This window comes from Xiphias gladius, chromosome 12 (genome assembly GCF_016859285.1).
Source record: "Xiphias gladius isolate SHS-SW01 ecotype Sanya breed wild chromosome 12, ASM1685928v1, whole genome shotgun sequence".
Lineage (NCBI taxonomy): Eukaryota > Metazoa > Chordata > Actinopteri > Istiophoriformes > Xiphiidae > Xiphias > Xiphias gladius.
The window spans coordinates 11,045,616-11,058,250 of record NC_053411.1 but is presented as its reverse complement, the minus strand read 5'-3'; the positions used below and the strand labels follow the sequence as shown (position 1 = coordinate 11,058,250).

Here is a 12,635-nt window from a genome sequence, read left to right as displayed (position 1 = left end):
CCCCATAGCTCTGAGCGAAGTAATGGCAGGAAAGCATAGTGTGTTTGTGTGCCACGCTGAAAAAATATATATGAGGACCCTTGGGGAGATGGGGTACGTGCCTAGCTATCCAGGCGTAAGCCAGAGAACACCAGGCTTCCCCCACCAACGCTTTCCTACCCTTCACCCCTGTCCAGGACAGAGGAAATGGTCTGAGAGGAAGCTGGAAGACCAAGTTACTGTTGGATAAACAAGTTATGCCTTCATCATTGAGAGTCTGTATTATCAAGGGATTTTTAAAAAATGATTATTATTACAAGTTTCACTGATATGTTGGTGCATGATTTCTCAAGTACTCCATCCCAATTTGTAAGGACATTACTTAAAGGTAAGAAGCAATGGTATTCAAAGACAAACTGTGTCATTGCTGAGTTGACTAGTTCAGGTAAACAGGGATTAATAAGTGCTCCACAACAGTGTCCGGAAGCTTCTGGCTTGTTGCCTGAGAGCAGAGGCGTTGTGTTATGAGGACGGAGAGGAAGGAAGCGAGAAAAAATCGATCGTTCTAGATGGGAGACACCTTCTCCTGGTGCTGAAAAACAACCTTTACCCCGCCCTGGCTGAGAGAAATGCAACCGACAGATGTGCAGGAACTGCCCTCCAACAACCGCCCCCCGCCCCCCAACACGCACGCACGTACACACACACACACACACACACGCTTCTGAATGCATCCTGCGAAGCTGCTCAGAGACATGGACGAAAACGCCTGCGCAGGACATCCGTCAACTATAAAGCAAGCAGAAGACAGGGGAGGAGAAATGATGGGGGGGGGGGTATAGCGAGGGGACAAGGGCTCAGAGGTCATGAATGACTAAAAAACAAGCGGAAAGTTACTTCATCCTGAGTGAAGCCTTGGGTTCACAGAGAAGCAGGCACAGGACAGTTAATTGAGGCACTGCAAGAGTGAACTATGAACTGTTTCCTTCACATCAAAGTATTTCACACAAGGAGACCGTGGAGAAGGAGGAGAGAAATCTACAAGGTTGACCTTTGGTAGATAAGCACTGATTGCCCAAAAAGCTTGTCCAAAGTGGTCATTTGATTAATACAGAAAAAATGATTTTTATTTCCATCACTAAGATTAAGTACTGCATCCAATCCAGCTTCACTGTAAAAGAAAATTTTGGAATTTTGAGCTGCAGCTCAAGGTGTTTCTTTCTACGATGTATAACAGTGTGTATAGTGTGTGGTGAAGCTGAAAAATAACTTAGTATACTAATTTATATTTTTTGTCTTTCCGGTGTTAAGTGTATTGTAGAGAACAGTACCTACGTAAAACAGGAGACACTTCAATATTCATGAATTGGGTCCAAAACATTTCACCAAAAATAGTTTGGGCATAAAATAAAACGTCTTTTATGGACAGAAAACTAATCAGTCAAACATGAAATAAAAATCAAACATGACTGTATTTTGATATAAATCCTTTGAAAATGTGAAACGGAAGTGAAGTGTTTGCATGGGGTGTAGAGCTCGTGTGTGTGTGTCCTTGTGCTTTTATTTGTTTGGATTGAGGTTGCATCGATTGTGTGCTTTGTTAAAATGAAAAAAAAAAGGAAAAACCATAAAGGAAAACAACAATTAAGAAAACAGTGAGGGAGATGTAGGTCTCAGCTACTTCCAGGCATTGTGAGAAGAACGGATGAGGGGGCGGTTGAGGAAAAGTGAGAACATTACTAAACAGGTTCACCAATGGGCGGAAACCATTGAGTCTATCCCGTTGGCAAGGCTGGGCAATGCTCATAGTGACTTCCTGCGTCTTATACCATCTGTCAGTGCCCATCAGTGACCCTCTGGCCCTGTTTGTGATTAAAAAAAAACCTTTTGACTGTCGAATTGAAAACTTTGATGAACTTTCTGCAATTCTGAACTGAGGAGCAAAGTCAGTTTTCTGAAATTTCATGAGCAAATAAATATCTCAACATCTATTTAACTGCTGCCACTCCTTGTCAAACAGAACAAAGACAGGGATTCCCCCTGTTATGTGGGTTCCTGGTTGCCTGGACAGAGCTTTATTGTTTATCTGATAATGTATGGACTGAGGCCATGCTTTGACTTCAAATCCCCCCGTCAGTGCCAAACTGTTGATGGCTCCTGCAACAATAACAGATCTGCCTGAACTGCCTCTTCCTGCGATCGCAGAGCACTATGAACATATATGGGCAAACACCACAGAGCTACTGGAAGGAGGAGCAGGAGGAGGAAGCGGGGATATCCCAGGGAGCAGCCTTGGTCGTTTGTTCCCCTACTGGCAGTGATGGACTTGAAATTAAACAAACTAAAGGATAGTTATGAAACCCTTCCTCTGAAGAGGCGACTTGGGGAAAGCAGTGGGGCTCCAACATGGTGCTGGGTGGAGTGGGAGGTGGAAGAAGACAGAGGGTGGGGAAACGGGAGAGGGACAGTTGACCCACATCTCATGAACCGCAGAGTAATAAAGCAAGCACTTGACCCTAATATTCACTGCTGCTGGCAAGGGTGGTAAACGACTGGGTACACAGAGAAAACGTACCCATCAAGACCAAACTCTGCATGCTCAACGGGAAGCCGTTACATTTACAATCAAAACCCAAAGCAAAATAACCTGAACTATCAACACAATAAAAATAAATAGACTTTGACAGCAGCTAGCTAATGCTAAATAAAAATATAAAACAAGTCATATGCTGTTACAGTTCATTTACCCTCAGTTTTCTGAGGTTAGCATCATTTCTGTTTCAAACATTGACTGAAGTGGCATTTTTTCCCCAAAACGTTCAGTAATATGGATGCAATCTAGGATGACCTGCTTCAGCGCTACGCATAAATTTGGCGGCCAGTTTTCACAGTTTGCCTTGGTTTTCGCAAATACATATGCATATTAAGTTTCACATGATAACACTAATGCATCCTTCTGTAATACCCTGATCTTGCTAAAATTATATATTATTTCGGCTCCAATTAGCTTTATCTAGTTAGATTTTATTTCATTTTGTTAACGGATGGATGTAAACTTTGGAGTTCCTTAAAAAAAAAAAAAAAAACCATAAAACTCAAATTTCATGATAGGAAATTTACAGTTCCTGTATGCTTATGGATGTGGGATTTTCCTATTCAAATTCAATAGGGTAGTATTTACAGTATAGTTGAGTTTTGGATTTGTATTTTCAAAACTGTATGTGACAGACAACCCCCCCCCCCCCGACACACACACACACACACACACACACACACACACACACACACACACATACACACACACACACACAGAGCAGCTACGTCACACATCGGGAATGCAGCGAGGAGCTGCGGCTGAAGGCCTCGGGATCCGTGACAAAGTAGGTTAACGACGCTCAAGCCAAAAGAAAGTTATTTCGGGACAACTTTCACTGACCTTTGGACATTTAAACGGAGGTGTAGATTGTGTTTGTCTGGCTCCTTTCGGGCGGTAGGTGTCGGGTTATTTCACGGTTTCGTCTTCGGTTGTGTTGAAGTTAGCCCGGAGGCAAGGCACGAGCTTTGCTCGAGTTCCAAACAGGGCTAACAAACAAGTAAACAAGCCTGTTATTAAAGATAGTATTTTGCTATCATCCTTCATTATGGGTCATTGTATCACGTGAATGGCATGTTTTACACATACGTGACGCACAAAGGAAAGAGTTGGACGAACAACTGAGCATTTTAGTCTCTGTTCATTCGTATGAGACGTGAATGTTGCTGTGCGGAACTATCGTTACTGTTAAAAACAAGAAAATATCGCTATTATATCTTTGATTTGTCGTCTCTGTTTCATTTTACTATTTTTTTTTTAATTGTTCTTGATTTGTAGATGAGACCGAAGGGAAGAGGGGAGTCACTGTAAGAGGTAAGATGCTAATAGCTTGCTAATATTAATTAGAGATTCTGTTTGCGGATATAGTTTTTATCCTATTTCCCAACACATGTTGATTTAAGTCATGTTGTATTCTTGTCATTTTGTTTCTTTTAACAAGCACATATATCTACATTAAGCTACGTTGTGTCAAACATGTTAAGCTAACTGTAGTCTTTCGCCTTCAAAATAAACGCCCAATTGTAACAGAATAAGAGAAACTGTAGGAAAACTGGGAATAGGAATAATTGGAGATGACCTAAATTAAGATAGCATTTGCTTCCAGTTATTTGAGCTGTGCTGCGTTTATTTTCCGTGTTACTGACACGCTTGTGGGAGAGACATTTTATTTTGAAATTAAAAAAAAAAATCACCGGATGTCTACTTTGTTTATTCCCAGCCGCTTGTCACTGTCATCAACTTTGACATTTCATGAGTTGCTACGCCTCTTCTGGGTTCAGCAACCGGCCCAGCCGAGCTAGTAAATTGACAAATGCTTCCGCTTTGTGTGTCAAATCACATGAAGACCTCACAACTGGCTTTAAACACAGAGTGATAAAACCGTTGAGATTAATTTCCTGGCCCCGCCATCCTCGGATTTGAGTGTGTGCTCATCCGGATTCAGACAGGGGCTTAAATCAGGTCGATGTTGGAGGTGGTGGTCACTCTTTTCCCTCCAAATGGTGACTGTGTAATTCTCAGTTAAGTCCATGCTGGCACTGCATGATTTAATGGTACCTACATCAACCTCATGAATAGAAATAATAAAAGAGTACATAGTCAGAAGCAAACCAAAAGGCTTAAATCACACGTTCAAGCATTGTATTTCTGTATGACTTCATCATCCTTCATCCATCATTATAATCCTCTTACCAACAAGGACTTATGACGGCCACACAACCCATACACAATCAGTCTGAGTGGTCTATTAATTTCTCCACTGACAATACAGATTTACTGTGGCTTGTCTCTGGACTTGCAGTCCATTTGGGCATTGTATCAATCACACAGTGGCGTGGTCCATGCATAAGGGCTTCCCTTGTGCATGGTCTCTCAATTCACAATTAATTTTTAGTCAATCATTCATACTCTATAAAATGATGAATGTACTGACAGAAGGTTCCCAGAGCAAAAAGTGATGTTTTAATATTTATTACTCAGTCTGACCGCACTTATTATTAGTTTATAATGACGTGGAATTGGTGATGTATGCATTTTCTTGCATTTGTAGAGTTGTAAAGAGCAATGTTTGCAACAGTGAATCCATGATCAAAAAGAGATTAGTTCTCTGGCATTGAGTGTTGAGCACTAAAGAGCTCATTTGGAGAAAGAGCCCGACCCGTTTTGCTTGTTAGACAATATCTGACACTTTTATAAAATGGAGGGAAATACATCAGATGGTTTTTTTTTTTTTTAATTGGATTTATCCTTAAGCAACACCAGTATCCTGAAGCCCCTCAGCTACGAGTCAGCATTTTGTCAGCTCAGCTGTGTGCTGTTATTTATCCCGCAGAGAATACATAATTATTGTTATGAGCCAGGTGTTCACATGTATACAGACACATATCATTACATAACATTTCCTGCCTTGTTTTTGTCTCTGCTTTATTTGGAAATCAATGATACTGGTGTGTAAACACCCAAAAACAATAACCATTGTGGAGGATAACAGGCAAAGGATAGCAACAAATTTGCACCTGTTTGTGTATCTGTATATGAGTGTGTATGCTGCGTGTGTGCTGGATATTTTTTGCATTAGTGTTTGTGTCTTGAAGCACACAAAAACACACTCACACACATTTTGGTGCAATGTGCGACCCTGCTGGAAATCCCCGTGCCTTTCAGAATGGCCGCTCTCTTCCTGCTCCTCAACTAGAAACCCATTGTTCAATCTGTGTGTCCTCGTTGCCATAGGAAACAAAGTCTGAAGCATCCCTTAGTTTCCATTGGTTACCTATGACATAAATACACACAACAGCTACAGCTGTGTTCAAATTATGGCTGAAAGCTGAAAACATACTCATGCACAGTCACTGAACTGTTATCAGGCAAAGCAAGGGCAATATTGTGAGGCGCTAATTTGCATTCAGGATACCATTTTGCTATTACAAATTAAATGCATGCAGCAGTTATTTTACAAAAAGAACCCCTCTATTATCAGAATAGCATGACAGAAGCATTGTCCTTCCTCGTTCTGATCTCAGAAGCCCGCCATGTCCGGTCCCACCTGGCTTCCACCGAGGACTCTGGACAGCCCAGAGCGAACCGTCCCCCAGATGTCCCACTCTGCTGCATCAGCAATCTACCGAGTCCCCAACAAGAAGGGCGGGTCTGACTTCCGGCTGAAATACGGTGCCTATGACCAGAATGGAGGAGGAGGGGGAGGAGGAGAGATGGCCAACAGGTACATGGCTACTGGACCCACAGGTAAGACAATGCCACTAGTGACATACTGGAGTCAGGGACTGGGGTAATTTATAAGAAAGGCCTGCTCTAGGACATGCTGATAGTAATTTAAAATTATTTCAAATATCAGACTAATACATCCTATTGTCAGAATGCACAAATAGACTTCCCAGAGTCACTACATCTATGGAGTATAATGTGTGTAGCTTTGATTTATGAAGATTCAGTTTTGATTGGATTTGCTCTACTTTATCGAAACTGCAATACATCATACCCATGTAGTTCCTTATCACTCCCTGGAATGTGTTTCCATTTACTGCCATTGTGGGAAGAGATGACAGATGGCAGCATTATGAGTAACTGTAATTCTGACTACTGATCTTTTTATAACTACACCAAAGTAGGAACCATATACAGAGTCATACAGTAAGCCTTGAACAGGCAGGCATTGTTAGGTTAAGGAAACTGTAAAGTAATCAGGTTCTGTAAATGTTTTTAAGTTGCAACAATAAAACCTGCACAATGTCCAGTTTATGTCACTTACTAATCTAAATCTAAATCTAAATTACCATCACTTCAACTACACTAATGTTAGGATTAGACTTCTTCATGGCCAGTATGGACAGGAGGAAGAATTTCAGTGACCAATAACAGTTTGAGTACACATACAGGCATGTCAGTATTGCCTTAGGACAGACTTGAAAGAAGACCTGCCCTCTGATGTTGTCTTTTTAAAAATGATTAAGTCAGAGTCAAAGATTAAGATGGCTCTTGATGAGTCTTGGACAAATGTTTGCAATGTCTCTTCTCCTATCAGTAGGCGGACCCATTCATCATCCGTCTAGCGAACACTATTACTCCCCTCCCCATGGTCCCAAGGAAGACCGCAACTGGAGCCCTCACATGGACAGCTACGAGCTGATGGTAAGCGCAAACCTAAAATTTGGTGGAAGCATTGGAAAAGTGATCACAACATCATGTAATAAAACTTTTTTGATGTTTTGGTTAAATACAAACTGTACATTCTTATGTACTAATATGTTTCTAATGCTGTTCTGATGTTAGCATCGTGGATCTGAAAAGCCAGTGAGCTATCCCTCTAAAATCGATGCTGATATTGACTCCCTCACAAGTATGCTTGCTGATCTGGACAGCCACCCACAGGACTCCAGCGCACAAGTACGAAAATACACTTTCTTTTCTTGAAAACCTGCATGTGTATATAGTTGACCTAAATATTTGCATCATAAGTCACTTTTAATTTCATAATCACTGTTCAACTTTTGCCATCAGTATTTCATTTTATTAGTACTCCGTCTCCCCACAGCTGTACGACAATGTGCCTTACAACAAATACCTCTCAGGGGATCACTACAAGCCTGCACACCAGAGCGCACCCCCTCCTCAGGGTCGGCCATCCATGGGCTACCCCCCTCACCCCCAGAGTCAATACCACCCGGCGCCCCCCTACCCCAGTGAGCACCAGACACCTCAGTACTCCACTTCCCACCAGCAGGACTACTACTCCTCTTCAACCCCTAAACCCTACCCTCAGCCCGTTCCAGCCTCCTACACCACCGCCTCAACTCCTACCGGGCCCAGGTTCAGCGTCCAGGTCAAGACGGCACAGCCTGTGACCTACTCGCAGACGGGTAGGCAGGCTGAACAGGCCTACACCCCGCCCCCTCCTCGCCAGCATGTGTCACGCCCCCCACCCCAGACTCAGGCAAGTCCTCAGGGCTGGTACCCTCCACACCCCAGTTCACAAGCTCAGGATTTGCACTCTGAGGCGGGCTACAAGGGAAGTGGTTTAGGGTCTGGAGGAAGAATCAACCAGGTTCCGATGTCTAAGAGAGGGATGGAAAATAATCAAACTGGGTCAGGAGCTGCACAGAATCCTGCTTATCAGTCCAACAAGGTAGGTAGGCTTTAAATGAAATTGAAACATCGTGGAAAGTGAGTGAGATTTTTGGTATAGAGCAGTTACAGCAAAATTTACTCTACACATTCATCTTGTACCTGCACATACTGTAAAGACTCTTGGCTCTTATCATTCTGATTAAAAGCATACACACAAAAATACTTTCATAAGGGATAGGTATTGTTTGAAATGTTTGGATGCTACTGTTAGTGTACCAGAGTTTTGAGATACTTGAGAAATATAAGGTTTTCTACGAAACTCTCTTTTCATGATCATATCTGATCAAAGAGAAGGTAAAAAAGATGTGGAATCTGACCTGATATTAGATTCCAACTTTTGGTACTTGGCAGTTGTTGATACTGACTATGGATGAATTTTGATCAATAACCAGCGCAAAGTAACATGAATATTAAAATAACAATGCAGTTAAAAGAGCTACTTATAAAAGGGATTGTTTATGATCTTTCAACAGGTGCAATTTCATTAAAGAGAAGAATTTATTTTGGTTTTCCAGTTACATACTCTACGCGATACGATTCATGTATCTTCTCTTTTCCAGCAGGGGATAGCAACAACCAGGCCTGAGGAAGAGTTGGATCGACTCACCAAGAAGTTGGTGTATGATATGAACCACCCACCTGCAGAGGAATATTTTGGTACAGTCCCAACTCGTTACATTAATGACTTATGACACCGCAAAACCTGTGTTTAAAACAAACTATGTAACATTTCGACTGTGACTTTCTGTCTCAACCATTCACATTTCAGGTCGCTGTGCACGCTGCGGTGACAACGTGGTCGGTGATGGCAGCGGCTGTATCGCCATGGAGCAGGTGTTTCACGTGGAGTGTTTCACGTGTATCACCTGCCACGCCCGTCTCCGAGGGCAACCCTTCTACGCCCTGGACAAGAGGAGTTACTGCGAGAGTTGTTACATTGTAAGTGAAGGAACTACGGTACGACTAAGATCTGATTTTTATCCCATATTCATCCCGTTGGAATGAGAAAGTTTCCCGTAAATGCAAAGTTACTGGTTTTATGCCCAGTGCCCTGTGTCAGTAACCCCTTCCTCACTCAGTTGTTTGGATAAGTTTATATTTCAGTATTTCCTGGTAAACAGTGATATTTACTGAACTTCCTTTTGCAGTGCCACTCAGTCAGTCCTACTGTGATCCACACTGTTACTTCCATCTTTGTGATTAGAGTACACTAGAGCGCTGTTCAAAGTGCTCCAAGCCCATCCTGGACCGTATCCTGCGGGCCATGGGAAAGGCCTACCATCCTCGCTGTTTCACATGCGTGGTTTGTAACTGCTGCTTGGACGGGGTGCCCTTCACCGTGGATGCCACCTCTCAGATACACTGCATAGAGGACTTTCATAGGTATGTACATATTTACACACCACGCTGAAAATTGTTACGTGATGTTGATTTCCACCAAGTGAAAATTTTTGATGCTTGTTGTCCCGGACAGAAAGTACGCGCCTCGCTGCTCGGTGTGTGGTGAGCCTATCATGCCTGAACTGGGCCAGGAGGAGACCGTCAGGATAGTGGCTCTGGACCGTAGCTTCCACGTCAATTGCTACGTCTGCGAGGTGAGTCAACTTCTTTAGAATCAAACTGTAAAGAATTATGTAACACAAAATACCAGAAACATGTTCAAACGTGTTCAGTTATGGCTGAAGAATAGGAGGCTGAAAACCAATAAATCTGCAGTTTCTTTTCTAAACGTTCTAGTTTTAACTTAGGTAGAAAGAGGTCAGTCTGTCAAAGTCAGTCGATCGCTGTCACCTTGGTGTTGGCTGGCGCTGCCCTTTCACCGTTTACTTAGATCTTGGCCATTTTGGCTCAATGGTCATTATAAATGAAGTAATCACATCAGTACTAGAGTTAGCCATTGAACTTTGACACTTTGAACTTAAATGGTTTCTGTAGCTCTTTTAAACTATTTAGGTAAGTTCATAAGAATATGTAATAAGTTATGAAAAATTCGAAACCTTCCTGGTAGGAGGAAATTACTTAATATTGCCATATTTTCTACAGTAAAAACTAAGGAAGGTTTAGAGTGGTTTTAAACTCACTCTGAGCACCTCAGATTTGCCGGATTTGTAGCCTTACTACATTATGAGTCCGTGTGAGAGTCCCAAGATGAACTGACTGGAGTGTCTGTATTCATCAGGAATGTGGTCTCCTGCTGTCGTCTGAAGGGGAGGGTCGAGGCTGTTACCCGCTGGACGGCCACATCTTGTGTAAAAGCTGCAGCGCTCGCCGCATCCAGGACCTCTCGGCCAAAATCTCCACTGACTGCTAACAAACCACCTGCATCAGCGCCACCGTTTCAGCACTCTCACTCTCACAAATCCATTGACAGCCAACATATTACACATGACTGATGACTGATATCACAGACAGGATATGCCCCTGCTTTGTTCTGTCAAGTGAATTACTTTTTTGTTTTTTCTTCGGTTCCTCTGATTAAGAATGGACAAACTTTGCTATAGTTCCCTCTGTTGGTTTGCAGCTGCAAGTCCATTCACAGAAGAACATTTTCTGTTTTAGTGTTAATGATTCAAATAAGAGAGTTGCGACGGAGCAACCACTTCACTAATCTTATTTCATTCAGATGTCCTAACACATCTTTCTTTTCTTTTCTTTTTTTTTTTTTTGGTACACCGCTACCCCGCTACCCCGCTTTTCATGTTCAGCTCAGTATTAGTACGACAATGGCCTGACCTGCAGGCAGCTTGGGCTCCACTTACCATTTATTCACACCGGTACTGCTCACCTAGTAGCTTGCACATTGTTATCACTCAGATTATCACTGTCAAAGACAATGAAAGTATGGAGGGGTATTCCAGATTTAGGCCTAAACATTAGTATTTTTGTCGAGAAGTGGCATAAATGAAAATTAGGACAATGGCTCGTCTAGACCCGTCCAAGCGATGGGCCCTGTACATTTGTAAAACACTAAACGTCAAATTTCAGAACTGCCTCAAAACAAGCATTTTTAATAGCACATAAAGCAACAACTGTGACTGTACATAACAGACTGGTTTGGAGAGCTTGTAGCCTTTAGTGCAGTGAATCTTTGCAGTGAGTAGTCTCATAGAACGAGATTGTAGACGAAAGGAATGTGTAGTTAACTTTACAACCTACAACCCCATATTTTTTTCTTTTGAACTTTTACTGAATTCTAGTTCAATATTTGCTTGAACACACTGCATTCGTGTCAATATTCAAACATTGCAATATTAAGTTGTTTAGTTGATCAATCAAAGCTCATAACAGGATATTTGCCTTTTTTTTTTTTTAATCATCATGAATAACATGCTTGAATGTCTACGATACACAATCTTGCTTTGGTTTTTGTTTTAATATTTGTTGTTTGGTTGATACTTGACTGTTACATTGAAGATGATGGTGCAATGAAGTCAAATGCTTTCTTCTGTCTAAAGGAAAACAGGGTGTTGGTCACACATGCGGCTTGAAACCATCCTACTATATGACGCTTGAGCCTCATGTGAAGAGTCTTTATATGGGCGGAAAGTATGAAACTGAAGTTGAAGTAAGTTTAAAAGCATATTGGGTCAATTCACTTACTTGAGAAGTACTTTTACATACTGGTTATTTACATTAGATGAAATAAAAGTGGAATATAATGTGATGTTTTTCCCTTGAAAAAATGGATAGTGATTTTTGGATTACAAGTCTTCACATGTGGAGTTTATTTTTGTTCATCCTTGCACTCTCGTGGGCCAAGTTGTCATATTTTGAGACTTTAGAGCGATAGTATTTGTTATGATTGTGTTCAACCGCTGTCTTTCCGTCCTCGTTTTGTATGTGTGTTACTTAAAGGGCTAGAAATTTGAAAGCCTTACCTCAAGGATGTCATTCAGTTTCATAATGACTTTTTTGAAACTGGGTTTGTCTGTGAATTCTGCTTATTTTGTGACAGAACTTAATCCTGGTTAAGCGGTTCAGTTTTCATCTCCTGTTAATTTATCTCATTGTGTATATACTGCATTAGCCTTATTCTGCTTTTTATCATCAATGTAATCATTTCATTATTGCTCAGATGTGTCCTTTTTAAAGTCCCGAATCATGCCAACTCATCCATTTATCATCCTTATTGTATGTTCCATTTGAAAGGCTATGAATTAAGGCTTGTAGGTCAAAACCCACGGTACTGCAGCAGACTTCGGTCCGCTGATGAATTCACACTGAGAAGGAGGAGGCCATTTTGTACTGAATAAACAGGTTTTTGAAGTAGAAATGACAGTTAGTTACATGAATGGGAGAACATGTGAACCCAAGGGTGGATTTACTCCTAATGCAGGTTGTAGTAACATAATTGATTATTAAAATATCAGCAAGTTCATTATTGTGGTTGTCACTTTTTTTTTTTTTTTTTTTTTTA

General features: G+C 41.6%; 1 protein-coding gene across 5 annotated transcripts; it reads left to right on the top strand.

Moving 5' to 3' along the window:
• The first annotated feature begins 3,252 nt into the window (after positions 1-3,252).
• Positions 3,253-12,596, top strand: trip6 (thyroid hormone receptor interactor 6). Of its 5 annotated transcripts, none has more exons than XM_040141340.1 (11): positions 3,253-3,359; positions 3,851-3,886; positions 6,097-6,319; positions 7,116-7,222; positions 7,364-7,477; positions 7,626-8,216; positions 8,782-8,875; positions 8,988-9,157; positions 9,423-9,601; positions 9,693-9,813; positions 10,398-12,596. In XM_040141340.1, the coding sequence occupies exons 3-11, from the start codon at positions 6,106-6,108 to the stop codon at positions 10,527-10,529; spliced, it is 1,722 nt and encodes a 573-aa protein (XP_039997274.1). In that variant the 5' UTR covers positions 3,253-3,359; positions 3,851-3,886; positions 6,097-6,105; the 3' UTR covers positions 10,530-12,596. The 5 variants fall into 5 exon arrangements, with proteins under 5 accessions (XP_039997274.1, XP_039997270.1, XP_039997271.1 ...); XM_040141336.1 differs by having other exon boundaries at positions 8,779-8,875; XM_040141337.1 differs by lacking the exon at positions 3,253-3,359 and adding an exon at positions 3,369-3,469 and having other exon boundaries at positions 8,779-8,875.
• The last annotated feature ends 39 nt before the right edge of the window (positions 12,597-12,635 follow it).

What these genes read in the sequence shown, in the direction of transcription:
- trip6 (XM_040141336.1), top strand. Translation starts at nt 6,106, where the DNA reads ATGTCCGGTCCCACCTGGCTTCCACCGAGGACTCTGGACAGCCCAGAG. An exon ending in CACAGGACTCCAGCGCACAA is followed by an intron (nt 7,478 to 7,625) that starts GTACGAAAATAC and finishes GTCTCCCCACAG; the next exon opens with CTGTACGACAATGTGCCTTA. An exon ending in TGCATAGAGGACTTTCATAG is followed by an intron (nt 9,602 to 9,692) that starts GTATGTACATAT and finishes TGTCCCGGACAG; the next exon opens with AAAGTACGCGCCTCGCTGCT.